Source organism: Etheostoma spectabile, chromosome 20 (assembly GCF_008692095.1).
Source record: "Etheostoma spectabile isolate EspeVRDwgs_2016 chromosome 20, UIUC_Espe_1.0, whole genome shotgun sequence".
NCBI lineage: Eukaryota > Metazoa > Chordata > Actinopteri > Perciformes > Percidae > Etheostoma > Etheostoma spectabile.
In genome coordinates, this window is record NC_045752.1 from 9,291,312 (window position 1) to 9,307,741 (window position 16,430).

The 16,430-nt window shown below is 40.5% G+C and overlaps 4 protein-coding genes across 15 annotated transcripts in view; 2 read left to right on the forward strand and 2 right to left on the reverse strand.

Moving 5' to 3' along the window:
- Positions 1–999, reverse strand: part of prlh2r (prolactin releasing hormone 2 receptor) — a 3,022-nt gene extending 2,023 nt beyond the window's left edge. The window contains exon 1 of the mRNA XM_032501192.1: positions 72–999. Within this exon, the coding sequence (XP_032357083.1) occupies positions 72–986 (915 nt within the window). The 5' untranslated portion in view covers positions 987–999. The remainder of the gene's footprint in view (positions 1–71) is intronic.
- Positions 1,000–6,535: 5,536 nt separating this feature from the next.
- Positions 6,536–9,060, reverse strand: ccdc32 (coiled-coil domain containing 32). 3 transcript variants are annotated; one of them, XM_032500747.1, is made up of 4 exons: positions 8,794–9,060; positions 8,235–8,494; positions 7,613–7,766; positions 6,536–7,267 (listed from the first exon to the last, which is right to left on the reverse strand). In XM_032500747.1, exons 2-4 carry the CDS (start codon positions 8,479–8,481, stop codon positions 7,078–7,080), a joined length of 591 nt encoding a protein of 196 aa, XP_032356638.1. In that variant the 5' UTR covers positions 8,482–8,494; positions 8,794–9,060; the 3' UTR covers positions 6,536–7,077. The 3 variants fall into 3 exon arrangements, with proteins under 3 accessions (XP_032356638.1, XP_032356637.1, XP_032356636.1); XM_032500746.1 differs by having other exon boundaries at positions 7,011–7,267; positions 8,820–9,038; XM_032500745.1 differs by having other exon boundaries at positions 7,011–7,267; positions 8,235–8,499; positions 8,794–8,914.
- Positions 8,597–12,480, forward strand: pcmtl (l-isoaspartyl protein carboxyl methyltransferase, like). Of its 8 annotated transcripts, none has more exons than XM_032500743.1 (10): positions 8,597–8,615; positions 8,998–9,105; positions 9,267–9,408; positions 10,327–10,431; positions 10,573–10,604; positions 10,724–10,828; positions 10,913–11,033; positions 11,123–11,208; positions 11,415–11,584; positions 11,778–12,480. In XM_032500743.1, exons 3-10 carry the CDS (start codon positions 9,285–9,287, stop codon positions 11,788–11,790), a joined length of 756 nt encoding a protein of 251 aa, XP_032356634.1. In that variant the 5' UTR covers positions 8,597–8,615; positions 8,998–9,105; positions 9,267–9,284; the 3' UTR covers positions 11,791–12,480. The 8 variants fall into 8 exon arrangements, with proteins under 8 accessions (XP_032356634.1, XP_032356627.1, XP_032356631.1 ...); XM_032500736.1 differs by having other exon boundaries at positions 11,814–12,480; XM_032500740.1 differs by having other exon boundaries at positions 9,267–9,402; positions 11,814–12,480.
- A 588-nt stretch (positions 12,481–13,068) lies between these two features.
- rpusd2 (RNA pseudouridine synthase domain containing 2) lies at positions 13,069–16,169 on the forward strand. 3 transcript variants are annotated; one of them, XM_032500539.1, is made up of 4 exons: positions 13,069–13,174; positions 13,346–13,828; positions 14,236–14,532; positions 14,717–16,169. In XM_032500539.1, exons 1-4 carry the CDS (start codon positions 13,169–13,171, stop codon positions 15,545–15,547), a joined length of 1,617 nt encoding a protein of 538 aa, XP_032356430.1. In that variant the 5' UTR covers positions 13,069–13,168; the 3' UTR covers positions 15,548–16,169. The 3 variants fall into 3 exon arrangements, with proteins under 3 accessions (XP_032356430.1, XP_032356429.1, XP_032356431.1); XM_032500540.1 differs by having other exon boundaries at positions 13,125–13,205; XM_032500538.1 differs by having other exon boundaries at positions 13,122–13,828.
- The last annotated feature ends 261 nt before the right edge of the window (positions 16,170–16,430 follow it).

A 16,430-nucleotide genomic window follows, 5' to 3' on the forward strand; every position in this document is an offset into this window, starting at 1 on the left:
TTCTAATATAATCATGTCTTCATGTAGCCAATCCATCAAATCATCAGTCTCTCTTTTCCATTCATCTGTACCTGTAAGGGAAGCCACGAGAAGGCAAAACAGAGGACAGACACCAGCAGCAGGTAGAAGGTCTTCCTCCTCCGTCTGCTCCATGCAGCCCTTGCGGATCTCAACTCCTCACACGCCGTCAAGCCTGACATGGTCCTCTGCTTCAGATGATGGGTTATAGCACAGTAGGAAATGGAGACAGCAGCCAGTGGAAGAAAGTAGGAGAAGAATAGAATGAAACAAGAGTAGATGAGGCGGCCTCGCTCCTGGCCATCCCAGAACTCCTCACACACTGTCATCTGCAGCCCCGCTGCCCGCAGGTCAAGGTGGACGGTGTGAAGTGCCGTAGGTGTAGATAAAGCCAGAGAGGACAGCCAGATCAGGACCACCAGACCCCAGCAGAACTGGCAACCTGCTCTTTTGCGAATGGGATAAGCCACAACCACGTATCTATCCACCGCGATGGCCATGAGGGACAGGACCGCTGCATAGACAGCTGCAGACTGCATGACAGTGACAAAATGACACATGTGGGGACCAAACACCCAGCCACGTTGGTCAAAAGCATAAGATGCAGTCACAGGGATGCAGAAAATGCACATGACCAGGTCGACCAGTGCCAGATTGCTGATGAGGAAGTTTGTGGTGTTGTGTCTTTTCTTGTTGTACCAGATGAGAAAGAGCAGGAGGAGGTTGCTGGAGCAGGCGACCAGCACCACGACAGAGTAGAGAGGAATGAAGATGGGCTTCAGGTCGGACAGGAGCTCCAGGCCAGAAAAGGAAGGGGCAGAGAACGGGGAGGTGGAGAAGACGGGGTGAGAAGAGTTGCAGCAGGAGGAGGAGAAGGTGTATGAAGAGTCAGACATGGATGAAGAGAAAGAAGAGGCTGGAGTAGAAGAGTTGAGCCTGGATTGGTTCAGTGAATTCGCCCAGTCCATAGCTGTAGGAGCCAGAATTCATAACAAATCAACTAGGCTAATTAGACATGTTTTGCACATATGATACTTCATATCACTTCATGTCGCCCTACAAATATTAGCACAATTTATTAATAGACAGCATTTTTTATTGTGCCCAAATAGATATTAATGTTATGATAAGATATGGAGATTAAAAGTTTTAAAGATGGGACACTAATTTGTCTCTTTAGTCAATCTCATTATAAAGCTGCTTGTAAGTCCCCCTCAATTAGAATACATATTTACTTTCATGTGCATGCTCTTCACAACATCTTATCTCCCTCTCCTCCTCAGTCGGATTTTATTTCGCTCTACTTCTAAATCTTTTCCGTCTGATTCTTTGGAAACCATTTTTGCTTCATCCATTTAATCAATGTGACCTTATTTTTATCTCTTATTTCCCTCTTAGCTGTACATATACAGCAAAAATACCATCTTTAGAGTCTGTTTCATAAAGATTGTCATCCTAACATCTGTATAATGAATCTACTCTGAAGTCAGTCAGATTTCATGCGTTAAAATGGGCCTGGATGCTGATTTATTTTACTTTTTGCAGAGGCTTAAAACATCTTTCATGGCTGTGACTTAGATTTGGTTCATTAACAAAAACCATGACAGCAGTGTAGAGTGATCTTGAATCGTTTTTCTATAAAATGAATAGGTTTGGGCTGTTTAAAAAAACAACAACCTTTTTGGCATCATCACTGGCAGAGCATCCTCATTTTGACAGTTTAATCAATAAAGCAGAAAAGAAGAGAGAGAAAAGATCACACTTTAAAAAAACGTATCTACAAAACAAATGCAAATTCCAAATAGTTCTAAAAGCAATTGCGAAGCTTCATCTGTCAATGGAAAACCTTTTCCAGCTTGGTAAAGTGCTTATTAATAACCTACTTAGGCAGAGACCTCCTGCCCATTCCATTTGTCACATTGTTATTTTTCTTTCACTAAATCACCTGAATTTCTCATGGAGGATTGGTTTAATCATGTCCACTATGACCACAGAAAAGGAATAGATACAGAATGGGTCCCTTTACTCATGCTGATTCAGCTCATTGCATTGTATTGACCACTTGTTTGCACAAACAACGAACATTTCACACACATCTGTTAGCTTTTTTGAATAAAGCTTTATCAGCCCTTAATACACAAAATACATCTCAATCTTATTAAACAACGATTTCTTCTTTTTAAAAAAAAGGTGATGCAAGTTTGACAGTTATCAGAGTGCATGCATTTAAAGTATCAATTAAAAGATAAATACCTCTAAGAGATGCTAGTAAGCCATTAGAATGACTTTCAGGATCTGTTTGTGTCCTCTGTCCGCAGGCAGTCCCACTGTTGTGCAGCCTCACCTCCTCACTGCAGCCCGCTCTGCTTCAGAAGGTGAGGTGAGCTCTTTCTCGCTCTCCCACAGCATACAGTGTCTGTTCATGTGAGTGAGTCACCTCCAGTAGGATGGCTTGTCATCACCCGCAATGAACAATCATAATCACTTATGATATTCCTCTTGGAAACTATACAGCCACTCTGGTAATAAAATGTGATTTTATATTGACCTTTTCTTGTTTTTATGTGGGGGGGGGGGGGGGGGGTAATGCCATGGGATCACTATAATTTTCCTATTGGGACTTTTACTGTGTCTTTGGTTTTATATAGTCAATTTATAGTGACCCTGACACATTTGATGACAATACGTCCCCTATATTGTCACTTGTGTTATCTTAAATGTACCTTGTACTATACATATTAACTGAGTGGAAGAGCTGATTTCAACTTAATTATTATCCCTGAATAATTTTTGTGATGGTAAATTTCCAGCTTTGAGGTTTTTTATAATGAGGCCACTTTCTAAGCAAACACACCCAGAAGCCAACATTAGGGAACAGAAACTAAATTGAACAATTAAGGGACAAACCACGACCCTTCTCCATCAATACACATCTTAAATATTTATGAAAACTAAAACTAATTTAAAAATTGTGAGTCTTGGTGCAAGAGCTGCACAAAAAAAAAAAAAAGATTTATTAAGTGAGTATCTCCAAAGGGTATTCAGGACAGAATTAATCAGCATAGGACTAATGTAACAGAGGGCTGATAGTGAAGATAACGAACATTTCTATGGATCGGAAAACATAGGAAATATTTAAGCAGTTCTAATATTAATTTATCATTATTGTTTTGCAAATTTGGAATATTTAGAGTATGAGAACAAATCAAGTTTGTAACAAATAATGGTCACCGTCAATGCAACCAAATGTAGCACTCTGTTTTGTTGCACTGTATTTGCTTGTATTTATTGATTATGATGACATTTTCAGCGCTAAAAGTGCTTCTAGATGCAGTAATTATTTAGCATTTGAGTTGGGTTGACAGGTGCAAATGATTCTTATAGGTATGGAGACATTGGAACATGGATGAAATTTACCACAATGATTATTCATATGGCAATCACCATTTTTTCTTAACGTTGCAACATGTTGTGAACTCTGTCATGTCAGTTTCAGGTTCTGGCCATAGACCTCATGTGTGTCCATCCTTTTCACATGCATAGGCCTACAGTAGCGTTTACTGGCCAAACACATTTGTTTCTCCCCTGGAAGCAAACTCCGTTCCCCAGCGTGAAAGCACTGCATTTTATGATCCAGCAATCCACCTTCACCTGTTAACAGTGGCTTTTAACCTGAAGCCTTTTTCAAAGTGCTCTTGTATTTTCATGACCTGGGGATATGACAAATGTAGCTCTGTGTAGGAGTAAATACAATTCTAGCCACTGAACGTATGCTCTGTGTAAAAAACACATTCCTACATACTGTACAGTACAGTAGGCTACACATCAATTGATTTCTCAGGGCAAGAAATGGCTTTAGAGTCCACAATAGATATACTGTTGCAACAGTTTTTTCACACAGAGCGTAGGGGTGTTATCAGTCCGTGCACACTATGTCATCGCGGGGGATTTTTTTTCAGCCACGGCCCGTTCAGGGACCAGTCCCGGACCTGCTCCCAGCACAGAGGGAGCGGAAATTTTAGGTCACTTCAGTTATAAGTGGGGGATCGCGTGTTTCCCTGGCTGTGGTCTCTGTTTTCAGGCCAATCCTTTGAGTTCCACAAGCCCCAATGTTCATGGCAAAAATGCCTATAAATTGTCTAAAAGTTTAGGTGTAGAATAGGCATGTGTAGAAGTTTTCACCAATGAATGATATTTCATTTTTCACTAGGGACATTACTGAGTCATTACAAGAGACATTACTGAGTCATGAGGCAATCTAACTGCTGAAGGAAAAGCATAATAAGGTGTAAACGGTGTCTACTGTTTAATCACTGCTATTGTCTGCAAACTCAAAAAGCTAAAAGCCCCATTTGGTTAGTTTTCCTTTCACGTACTGCCTGTATCATGTCTGTGTCTTGGTTGCAACCATCTGCTTATTGACACTGATGTTTTGTCCTGGGTGGAAATGGGTCTTGCAGCCATCTTTGATACTTGAGTAGAGACCTCAAGTGGAAAATATGGCCATGTTCCAGTGTACCTTGCTTTCTGTCGTTTTTGGTGTCCTCATGTGAAGGTTGTCACATTCTGCCACTTTGTGCCTTTTTCCAGTCACAGTTCCACTTCCTCAGGCCTCGTGATTGCCATTATACTATATGTTCAACATATCTGTCCATGTGGCCTAGCACTTCCCCGTGACAAAACCTGTCGAAGTTTGTCCCAGGTGGCTGGAAATGCGACAGAAAGGACTGTTTCCTGTCATTAGCACCTGCAGATGTCTCCCAGTTTCAGGAGTGCTGCGTAGAAGACGAGTCCTAATATTTCAAGAACTTGCCGGTGGTTAGGTCCGCGCAGGGATATTTTAATCTTTTAGAGGTGTTTGTTTAGGTAACAAAGGTTTTGACTGTGGCTTCTGTGAAAAGCAACTTAAACAGCAGCTGCTGCTAGGATTTAGAATTATTTACAAGGGGGCTTACTGGGAGGAATTTCTTTGGCGATGGAGTATCAGCATCCATCTCTGTTCTCAAGGAATTATCTTGCTGGGACCTTGAGCTGTCCCAGTGGGGTAACTGCAACCATAGACGTTAATACAGATCATGTGGGTCCTTTTTGGTCTCTGTGCACAGCCTTGACCCTTACCACTTGAAGCCTTTTGCCAGAGCTGCTGCTGTGTACAGTGGGGGAGGGGGAATCAGCATCAGAAAAAAACATTATAGTGACATGAATCAATTCATCATCTGTGTATCTTACAAATTGATATTGGATGGTATAAAGTGGTTTAATTTTCATTCAAAGATTCAACCTTGTTCAAAAATGCATTTGATTGGAAACTAACGTGATAGAAAGGTGAATAATTTTGTTGATATATTACATATAATTATATATAGTTAATATATGATTCTTTTTTTTCAAGGGATGATTTAGGGTTATAGGGTTGCTGAAGTTCTTTTTCTCAGAGGACACCACAGGCGGATTTCTTTAACACCTTCCACAAATGGAAATTACATTTTCATCAAGGGTGCCTTTCAAATTTCAATTTCCTGCCATTCACTGTTCACGCTATCATGTCATCCCAATCTGACCAACGACCACAAAGCACGGCTCTGAGACCTCCAGAATCTTCACTCACTAAAAATCATAAAAAAGAACCCTCAGGAATGGTACATTACGCTGATTTCACCCTTTCAGTCCTCTGGGTCCTGAAAAATAGACAGTAGGATAATCAGGTTTTCATGTCAGGGACCTCATCTGAAAGTGATTCACATTAGATAATAACGCCATGGTTGCTGTTTTTCAACATCATATTGTCATGAACACTGAGGTGTTCATTTAACTTTGGGGTCATTTTGGAGGATCTAGTTTGTGGTGCAGTTGAACTGCATTGTAAACTCTTTACCATTCTTGTGTTGTACATTTCAAATCTATAGGAGGTTGATATTAGTTGATATTAAATGGAACTTTTTCTCATTAATTGCAAACAGACAGGTCTTAAGGTGAACAATAAAACTTAATGCAGCAGATGCTGCCTTTCAGTACCTATGGGCCAAGTTTGAAAAAATGGTGGATCCTATATTCCCATAATGAAACTCAGAGGCATCCCTACCTGGTTTAAGCCCACATGATTTACCACACTTTGTAGATGAATAAAATGTCCGTTACCGCCATCTAAAGATACTGCAGTCAGAAAGGCAGACTACACATTACACTGTCTGCTCTTATACTGCATGCACAAATACACACACATTTGTACTTATATACTGTACCTGTGAGGGCCCTCGATCACATAAACCTCTATACAACCAAGTCAATTATCGTAAGTTAACTGAACTATACTTTCTTCTCACCTTCACTCTAAAACAGTCCTCACTTTGCAAGTATGTCCTCACACCTTAGATCTCACATTGGTCCTCACAAAGATAGAAGCACAAGAGTAAACACAAATGTGTCTGAGATCATTCTAAGTTTAAAATGGTACCTTAACTACCTAGCTAAATATAACAGTGCCCTTGCTTCACTTTATGTGCAGACAAATGAGCAGAATTCTACTTTTTATTGAAACCTGGGTAAAACTTCACTTGTAAAATCAACATGGTAAAAATCAACATGTTACACAATATTATCAGGAATATATATCACAGAGCATTCCTACTGTCAACGATGTCAGTTTTCCAAAAGTAAAAATGTCTGCAAGACATCTCATTTACAACATGGTACTGCATGTGGTCCTTCATTAACCTTGATATGTATTCAAAGTAGAGAGCCATTCTTGTAACAGATAATGGGAGTCCCTACACAGACCAGATGCCAATTGGGAAACTACAGTTATATATTTTCATGGTGTGATGTGGTTGAAAACAAGGAATGAATAAGTACTTAACATTCAGTTGCTGGGGATACAGAGGATGATGATGGCCTATAATTGCTTCTTTGACCGCTGTTAACAAAAGCTTTGGCCATAACACTGCTATCATATAATACTCAATATAATCATATAATGCTCAAAATGATCATCGGGGGAACAAATCACTGCTTCTGAATGCATGCGTAATTAGTTCTTCTTTCAGTGTTATTTTAACACACTCATTTCTCCGGGCTATGAGAGTCATCTTCCTCTGCATTGTGCGTCTCTCGCTCCGTGTCCTCTTCGTTCTGTGTTTGGTTTGTTTCAGCTGGTTTGTTATTCTGAGACGGCTTTAGGAGATATTCCAGCTCTTCTGCGCTGATGGCCACCTTCTCAGGAATCAACCACCTCTTGAAGTGTTCAAGAGCACTAGGGAAGGATGGTACACAAAAGTCAAAAGGCAATAAAAATGAGGTTTATTTCCACTAATTCTGTTGTCTGGAAAAGCAAATTACACAAACTCTAGTAAATTTAGAGCATAGCCTACTACAGTCAAAGAACAGCAGATGGAGCTATTCCTACAAAATTCAACATTAGAATAAATACTAAAATGTGGTCAGGAAGATGCAGTTTTTACTTGGGCTTAAAATGGGACAGTTTTTTAACAGACCAGAAGTTAAATTGAGAATAAAAGCACTCCTCTGGCAGTATAACCTTTTACCTAATGATTGTGTTCTGGCAGTGTGTTTAACAGCATAATCCATCCCAACCTACCTCTCATCCATGTCACCGCCTTGGAAGAGCTCTGAGGTCTGCGCGTCGTGCAGAAATCTATCCCAACATTCTTTCTTAGCTTGAGACAAGGATCGCAACATGTCTCTGGAAGTCACATCACTTGACTGACCCTTTAATTTCTTCAGGCGGTTCTCTGCACCAAAATGTAGACAGAAAAAATACAGTATTTGTATCTTAAATAAAAATGTTGACATTTATGAATGGAGGGTCAGGGGCAGGAAATGTCTGACTTTGAAAGAGCACACACAGCAGGGTGCAGCAGACATACCAACATGTTTGGCTATTTCAGCATCATCAAGGTGGTATGCAAGTTTGTTCCACTATTATCATGTATAGTCTATCAATTAGTCAATTAGTCTAGGGTTATAGGATTATTTACATTATTAATCTCAAGATTGTTTCCTCAGTTAATTGATTTCATTCATCATTTAGTGTTTAAAATGTCAGAAAATAGTATCTATCAGGACTCTGAAATCATCAAATCATTCCCACAATCTACCACAGAAGTTGATTGAGGAGGATGTGTGATGGATGTTATAACCAGGTGGATTAAGGACAACTTGAGCTTCAGTCATGAAAGAGGCATGAAGGATGCCTGTACCTAAACTGGCTATGTAGCTCTCAGAATCCTCCATGGGTTCCCATTTGGCGCTAGAAGAACTGGTATGTGTCCAATTTGATTGTCCATTGACCTGCACTCCGACTTGTGCTGCTGGCTGGAATGAATCTTTGAACTCCGTGTTGATCTCCGGGGTTGCTTCCACTTTCACCTCCGGCAAACTGGAGCAGATTTCGGTCCACAGCTCGCCGCTGGACCGAGACTCCTGGCTCTCAAAGTCGTCAATCATTCTGGTGTACAGCCTGAGGAAGAAAGACAATTCAACATTACTTAGCGTTAGCCCAATTTTGTTGATGACCTGGTTCTTTTGGCAACATTAAAACAGGCATGTTCGTGATACATTCAGACGAAAAAACAGAAAAGGTAACAACGCATATTTTCAAATACTAGCTAGGCGCAATAAAAACCTGAGCTTTAACTAACATACTTGACGTTAAGTTAGCTAAATTGGTGTCTAAAACCTACTGTATTGATTATTGTTGTGCATTTCAAATGTTCTTCAAACGGCTTGTCACCCTAATACATTGCAAATGTGTCTTACCTGTGTGAAAATAGCAATTTACTAACCGTTTCTTCTGATGTATGTATGTATGTATGTATATAGAGATTAGCCTCACTAGCTAGCTAGCTAACTGTGTCCATGATCCACAATCTTAGAGCTTCAGCCCACTTCCTTATTTAGGGTCATATGATTGGACGTTGCAGCTGCCCATCAAACTGATTTGCGTTGTGATTGGATTTCTAGATCTTCATGTTGGACAGTCCACATCTTATTGGCCAGACGCTGTGTCGGAGCCAGGAAGTTTGTCTCAGCTGGAAGGAAGGAAGGAAGGAACAGTTGCGAACTACCAAGGTAAACAATCCCTGCTGACCTCTGTTGAATTATTTTTTTACGTGCGTACGGACTATTTGAACAACTGACATGAGCACTGGAAACTGTTCTATTATATTATATATTGAGAATGCAACGCCCTATATTCCGGGTCGCAAGCGCTGATCACCGTGTCACTGCAGGGAGATCCAGTGTAGGACATGCTCGCAGCCTTGCGCCTGGCAGTAGTGGCAGTCCCGATGGGTGTACTGCTGTCCCGGACCATGGCGTGGATGTCCAGTGGCAAAACACACCCAGAACTCATCAGCAGGCTGAGGGGTAATGGTATAATTGGCTGTTGTCTTTTACATTACAATGTATTTGGCTCAAAATGTCAAGGTCCAAAATGTAAACATATTTTGAGTTTGAAAGCTAGTGCTTTAATACTGTATTTAAAATAAACTATGGTGATACTCAATAATGTGGATATTGGATAAGCAGACAGATACATTAATTATTAACTTAAGTCAGAAAAATAAAATAAAAATGGACATGTAGACTATTATTACATTGTATTACTTTAAATGTAATTAAATGGACATGTAAACTATCATTATATGGTAATACTCACAATTAGGGCATATTTGAGTGTTTTTGCAAAAAGCAAAACTGAAAAGGGCTACTGGATAAATGACAAATGGATGTGGCAATTGGAAAGTAAAATTGAAACTATTAAACTGGAAAATAGAAAAGCGTTGAAAAATGTAAAGGTAAAATGTAAACAATAGCATTTATAAGAAAAGGGAACATGCTAAAAAGATTAAATGTTATCCTTTTGTTCTTTCATTTGTTAATTCAACCTGTTTAAATGAGTGGGCATGTGTAAAGTTTAGAAAAATATACATAACTGAACTGTAATGCAGCGTTTTAGACAAGAAAATGATAACATGTACGTTATATCATGATGACCGAAATACCCACACCATTTTTAAAACATAAAATATATATATATATATATATATATATATATATATATATATATATATATATATATATATATTGGTGTACCACCTAGCCTTAAATATCAACCCAATACTTTGTGTTCATTCCCATATTGTTCTTCTAAAAGCCTGTATTAATTACTTTTTCCCTTCACATTAAAAGGAAACAAATCCATCAGGAAACAGACGTCAAGTTCATCCTTCACACATTTTACAGTTTCCAGTTCAGCTCAGTGTCATTGCTTCTTCCTTTCTCCTCCAGATCACGGGGTGATACGCAGCGACCGAGTGTTTGATGCCATGCTGGCAACAGACAGAGGGCTCTACTCTATAGACTATCCTTATGCAGACTCTCCTCAATCCATAGGTATTCATTCCAGTCACTCTTTACAGAACTATACACCTATCAATATAGTAACAGATATTTGAGCAAATACATTCTGTTGTAGAGTAATAGCTGTTTCACGAGCATAGATGTGTGCTGTGACTGTGTGTTTTCTTATGACAGGCTACAGGGCGACCATCAGTGCACCACACATGGTGAGTAACAAACACTGAACTGCTTTGAGACGTGAGCGGATTTCTTAAGGTGAACTATAATTTACTTAGGTACATACACATGATTGTCTGTTTATTTTCCTATTGGCCTGGTTTGACAGCATGCTCATGCTTTGGAGCTGTTAAGTGACAAACTAACTGAAGGGGCATCGGCACTGGATGTGGGTTCAGGAAGTGGATATCTCACTGCCTGCTTTGCAAGGATGGTAAGTTCTGCATAAAGTTCCTTACCAGTTGACACAAAAAAACGTATATGAGTGAGGGCAAAAGCTGCATTTTTCTGTTTGTAGACAGGACCCAGTGGTAGAGTGGTTGGCATTGAACACATTGATGAACTGGTTCAAATGTCAATAAAAAATGTGGAAGCTGACGACCCAGAACTCCTCACCTCTGGACGCATCAAACTTGTCGGTGAGTCAGGAGATGTCTTGCATCTTTCAAATTTTGATGTTGCACAGCTATGAAAAGGCTATAAAAGTCAAACCTACATCTGTCCACAGTGGGAGATGGAAGGCTTGGCCACCCAGACGGTGCGCCGTACGATGCCATTCATGTTGGTGCAGCTGCAGCTACAATTCCTAAGGCTGTAAGAACGCGTATGGCTTTCATTTTGTGAAAATGGAATAAAATAAGAGAAATCATGCACTTATTCAGTATCCAAAGTCCTAAAACAAAACGGCACTAAGAGCTAAGGTGAAACACATTGCAGTACATCTGACTACCCTGAATTTGGCTCTTGAACTAAACTCACCTCATGTAAATTGTCTGTTTTCTGCCCTCTCATTGTTAAAGCTTTTGGAGCAGCTGAAGCCTGGAGGCCGGTTGGTTCTCCCAGTGGGCCCTGACGGTGGCAGTCAGGTGCTAGAACAGTACGACCGGCAGATCGATGGGACCTTTCTCAAGAAAGCTTTGATGGGAGTGGTTTATGTCCCCTTGACTGACAAGAGGCGTCAGTGGCCTGGGTATTGCATGAAAACACTTCTAACCTGTCATTTTTAAACTAAAATCAATAAAGGAAAACCACTTTATTTACTGACAAACCTCCATCATGTGCCTCTGTAATCGTCACTGGGTTTTGTGCGTCACGAGTCACATCTATGTCCTCCTGTAGCTTGTTCCTGATGATATACATGCTGTCCTTCCTTCTCTCCCCAGAGGTGAGCTCTGACTGCAGTGTGGTTGCCCCCACAGGAGATGGCCTTGGTGCTGCATCTCTGCAACCCCGTAGCGCTCCTCATGGTTTCACTGTGCTCCAGTCTTAACAGCCACCCACCCTGCTGTGTTGTCACCTAGCAACGTACAAAGAGGATCTCGCTCTGTTTGCCTGACCAGATTGTCTTCCAAGAGTGATAAAACAGTGAGTGACCACCGCTGAACTGATGACCTTACTCCCAGAATACATTGAGTCAGGTAGAGAGTGGTAAGGATATTGTGGATGTCATAAAAATGTTGTCTGAGATCTAAGTGATTCACTGTATTATTTTGTAGGTAAGTCAGTGAAGCTCAGCTATGAGACAAATTCAATTGCAGCTTAAGAAGCTACAGGATGTCTTCTTCTGGACGCTTGTGGGAAATTAATATGAGATAATCTAATGGGAATGCTTTGGCCATGAATGCTGTAACACATAAAGACAAATGCAAGCACAAGTCAAGGAAGTTAAATGAAAATCCAGCAAATTAACAAAGTGATATATATATGTGATGATAAAAAAAAACTTGCTGGCTTCATATACTGTATGTTTAGGATATGTCCTGTTTGACATTTAGCCAGAACTTATTTTATTTTTTTGAAACTACCTGTCTACAGCTGTTGATGTGTACACTTATAAGATTTATTAATAAAAACCCACTAAATTGATATTTTATTGTTTTCCTTTTTCTACTGAAAATTAATACATAAGGGTAAGGGAGAGATACAGAAAGGAATGTTTAATATTTTAATGAGAGTAGGACACAGGATAGAAGAAAAAAATGTTAGCATTATCTGCTGAAGGCAACGTCCTCATTCTTTTTGTAATTACTTAAGTATCACAAGACTTATTTCTAAATCACCTAAAATACTGAGTAAACAAAATGGCATTACAGTAAAAAAGGTTTTTGCAAAATATAAGACGTAATCTGTAAGAAAGTTAGTCAATAAAAATTCAGAGGAGAAAACTCCTATTACCCTGAAAAGGACCTTCCTTACCTTACTATCTTTCGAGACCTATCGCACATGATTTCTTAAATTTGATCTTTGATCAAAATTTTAAATATTTTTTCCAGAAAATTCTAACCATACAACGTAAATCCTCCAGTTTACTCTGAAAATCATATATACATTCTAATCATATATATATTCTAACTAAACTAAATACACACTATGAGCAGTTGGTGGCGATAATGCCTCGGTGAGGATGTTATTTGTCCCGAGGGTCGAAGAAAATGAAGAAAAAACAAAGTTTGACGGTTTGAACTACACATTGGACTGATTGGACTACAAATTCAGGTCATCATTGTGCGCACGTAGCGACCATGTAGCAACAAGGACCTCTGGCTTAAAAGGAATGCACGTGAGTGTGTCGGTTAGAGGCTTGAGAAAATGTAATTTGCTGTCTTTCTTCTGTTCTGGTCAAACAGGAGCTATTGCGCGTGGACTTAATCAAATACAAAAGCACTTTCTTTCGGTTTATAACGTGAATTCTGTTCTGAATCGTCGTTTTCATTATCTTCGGTGTCAACAGAGCAGCTCGACCATGGAGCAGGCAGCTGTCGCCACCCCAACACCGGCCGAGGTAAACAGCCCAGTGTCGGAGGAGAAAACCATAACGAAAGAGGCGACAGAAAGTGGAAAACGAAAAAGCGACGAACCGGGCGAACCTGAGACAAGTGGCCGAGGAAAGAGGCGGAGAGGAGCGGGAGGGAAGAAGCTCCGTCCGGGCGAGAGATACGTCCCTCCTCCGCAGAAGCGGAACCCGGGTATCAGCTTCCGCCAGGAGCATTTCGATGAGACCTCTTACTACTTTGAAGGTGGCCTGCGCAAAGTGTATCCATACTACTTTGACTTCAAAACGTACTGCAAAGGTCGGTGGATCGGGAAGAGCCTTCTGGAGGTGTTCAAGAGTGAGTTCAGAGCTGAGTCCATAGAATATTACCAGAGGGCTGCCAAAGAGGGTCGCATCCGGCTGAACGAGACACCTGTGGAGGACCTGTCTACGGTACTCAGGGTCAGTGTCACCATTATATGATTTTGTGTCCGAGGTAGCAGTGTTTTGCAAGCATGGCTCAATGACAGAATAACTTAGGGACAAACTTAATAAATTCAGGTTTGATTTTATGAAAAGTAGTTGGTTGATATTAGTAGGTCAGCTGGTTAATAATTGATTTCCTCTATATGACCTAGCACTAAAGAATACTTTGTCACATGGCAGAAGTAAAGCCAGGAGTTTAACAACCAATCCTCATAATAAAGATGTTACTTAACCAAATCCTAATACTGCAATCTAATGGATTTAAAACATGTTGGAGAAACAGTCACCTGAGGCTGAATGCTCTTTTGTTCCAGATGCTATAGGTGCTAAGGTACTGTTTAACATTGTGGACGAAGTTTAAAGTCTTCCCTGACTATCCACAGAATAATGACCTTATGAAGAACACAGTGCACCGTCATGAGCCCCCTGTGGTTGGCAGACCCCTGGAGGTTCTGGTGGATGATGGGGAAGTGCTTGTGGTCGACAAGCCTGCCTCCATCCCGGTCCACCCCTGCGGCCGTTTCCGCCACAATACAGTGATTTTCATTCTGGGCAAAGAGCAGGGCATCTCTGAGCTCCACACAGTCCACAGACTAGACAGGCTCACCTCTGGAGTGCTACTGTTTGCCAGGACACTGGAGGCATCAAAAAAACTGGACCAGTTGGTGAGAGACAGACAGGTACGTTCAGGATGGGGTGGCTTTAAACGTTCACTTGTTTAAATCCACAGTACAACAGTCAACATTATCTTATATAGGTCAGTGGATTTAAACAATAGTGGTAAGAGTTTTCTCAAAAATCTCTTAGAAGTGAATTTGCAATATCATTATCAAAAATGTCCTTTACATTTGTGCTTTCTAACAGCTTGAAAAGGAGTATGTGTGCAGAGTAGAGGGGGAGTTTCCAGAGAGTGAGCTCATCTGCGAGGAGCGCATCCTGGTTGTTTCCTTTAAAATCGGCCTCTGCCGAGTCGACCCAAATGGAAAGGAGTGCAGAACGGTCTTCCAGAGGCTTAGCTTTAATGGAAAAACCAGTGTGGTCCGCTGCTTACCTCTGACTGGCCGCACACACCAGATCAGGGTCCACCTCCAGTACCTGGGCTTTCCCATCCTCAATGATCCCATCTATGGTTCCTCAGCCTGGGGGCCTCACAGGGGGAAAGGGGGACTGGTGGGAAAGAGTAATGAGGACCTGCTGCAGGCTCTGGTTGAGGAACATCGCTCTCAGGAAAGTCTTCACATGCTGGATATTCCAGATGATGGGATTGGGATTGAACAAGAGGCAGAGAAAAACAAGACATCTGAGAAAGAAGATACATTGGGTGGCACCTGTGAACTTAACAAAAGTGGAGAGAGTCACCAGATTGACACACAGGTGATGACCGGTTGTGGCTCAAAGAGTGAGACGGTGGATAAGGTGAGTCAGGGCTGCACCGATTCAAACGGTAACAAAACCTCGCTTGAATCTCGACCTACCAAATCAAATGGAAATCAAACGGAACCAGCAACTCCCAAAACTCAACCAGAAACTAGAGACCACCTGTGCAGTGAATGTAAGTTAGTACGACCAGATCCCACAGAGAAGGAACTCATCATGTATCTCCACGCTTTACGCTACAAAGGAGCTGATTTTGAGTATTCCACACGCTTACCCGATTGGGCCAAAGAGGACTGGGTGGAGGCTGATTGGAGCTGACCGTTGATGACTTTCGCGTTTGGGTTACTGCCTTCATGCATGTTTATTTCAAACATTAAAAAAATTATCAGAAATCCTTTTGAAAAGGTTTTGCGCTGAGGCCGTTTAGATTTTTCTGTGATGCAAATGTGTCTTAGCCTATGCTGTTTCCACCAGAATTGAGAACGTAGAAATATGTTTTCCTTTGGTGCCAAGTTGTTTTCTGCCTAAACGTAGCCTGCCTAAAATAGCCCTGTAGTCATTTTCATTTTTACTTTGTTTTAATGTTAAAACATATAGTTTTAATTTAATGTCAACCCTTATGCTTGTAATCTTCTCATTACTCCAAGCAAGATATGTATGGAATAAATTAAAAAACATGTTGCAGGAAAATAAATGTTATTGAATTTCATTTTTGTGAATAAGGAACATTGACACCTGTAAATAATGCTGACTTTTTTAAGTTCTTCTGTTCATAGAAAGCCTGTGATACATTTTTGTTTGTATCTAAAGCAGTTTATTTTCTACTGAGTGATTTAAAATGATGGCTAGTTTAAGAAATGTGATACAGTCAAGATGTCAAAAGCACACACTTCGTACAAAGAAATCTTAAAAATAATGCTGCTCATAGGCACATCAGATACAAGTCTTTTCTTGTCCAGCTGAACCACCATGATTGTACCTTTTTTTATTATATAATTAATATCATATTAGGGCTATAGACATTTCTTTTACTTTTTTAAAGGACACACCCTTTGCACAAAAAAACAACCTGTTGAAAGACAATGCACATGCTGTTCATTTCATAAATACTGTTACTTGCACATAAAAGCAGCTGATGTGACATCTCAGCTGTGGGGATAGGTGCCGATAAAGGCGTTCTGGTCCTTGGATTCATTCTCCA

Coding starts and splice junctions, on each gene's coding strand:
- pcmtl (XM_032500736.1), top strand. CDS start 9,285: ATGCTCGCAGCCTTGCGCCTGGCAGTAGTGGCAGTCCCGATGGGTGTA. Junction 10,432..10,572: donor AGACTCTCCTCAATCCATAG/GTATTCATTCCA, acceptor TTCTTATGACAG/GCTACAGGGCGACCATCAGT. Junction 11,585..11,813: donor AAGAGGCGTCAGTGGCCTGG/GTATTGCATGAA, acceptor TTGCCCCCACAG/GAGATGGCCTTGGTGCTGCA.
- ccdc32 (XM_032500747.1), bottom strand. CDS start 8,481: ATGATTGACGACTTTGAGAGCCAGGAGTCTCGGTCCAGCGGCGAGCTG. Junction 7,767..8,234: donor GAGCTACATAGCCAGTTTAG/GTACAGGCATCC, acceptor ATTTTGGTGCAG/AGAACCGCCTGAAGAAATTA. Junction 7,268..7,612: donor GGCGGTGACATGGATGAGAG/GTAGGTTGGGAT, acceptor ATCCTTCCCTAG/TGCTCTTGAACACTTCAAGA.
- rpusd2 (XM_032500538.1), top strand. CDS start 13,169: ATGCACGTGAGTGTGTCGGTTAGAGGCTTGAGAAAATGTAATTTGCTG. Junction 13,829..14,235: donor ACCTGTCTACGGTACTCAGG/GTCAGTGTCACC, acceptor GACTATCCACAG/AATAATGACCTTATGAAGAA. Junction 14,533..14,716: donor AGTTGGTGAGAGACAGACAG/GTACGTTCAGGA, acceptor GCTTTCTAACAG/CTTGAAAAGGAGTATGTGTG.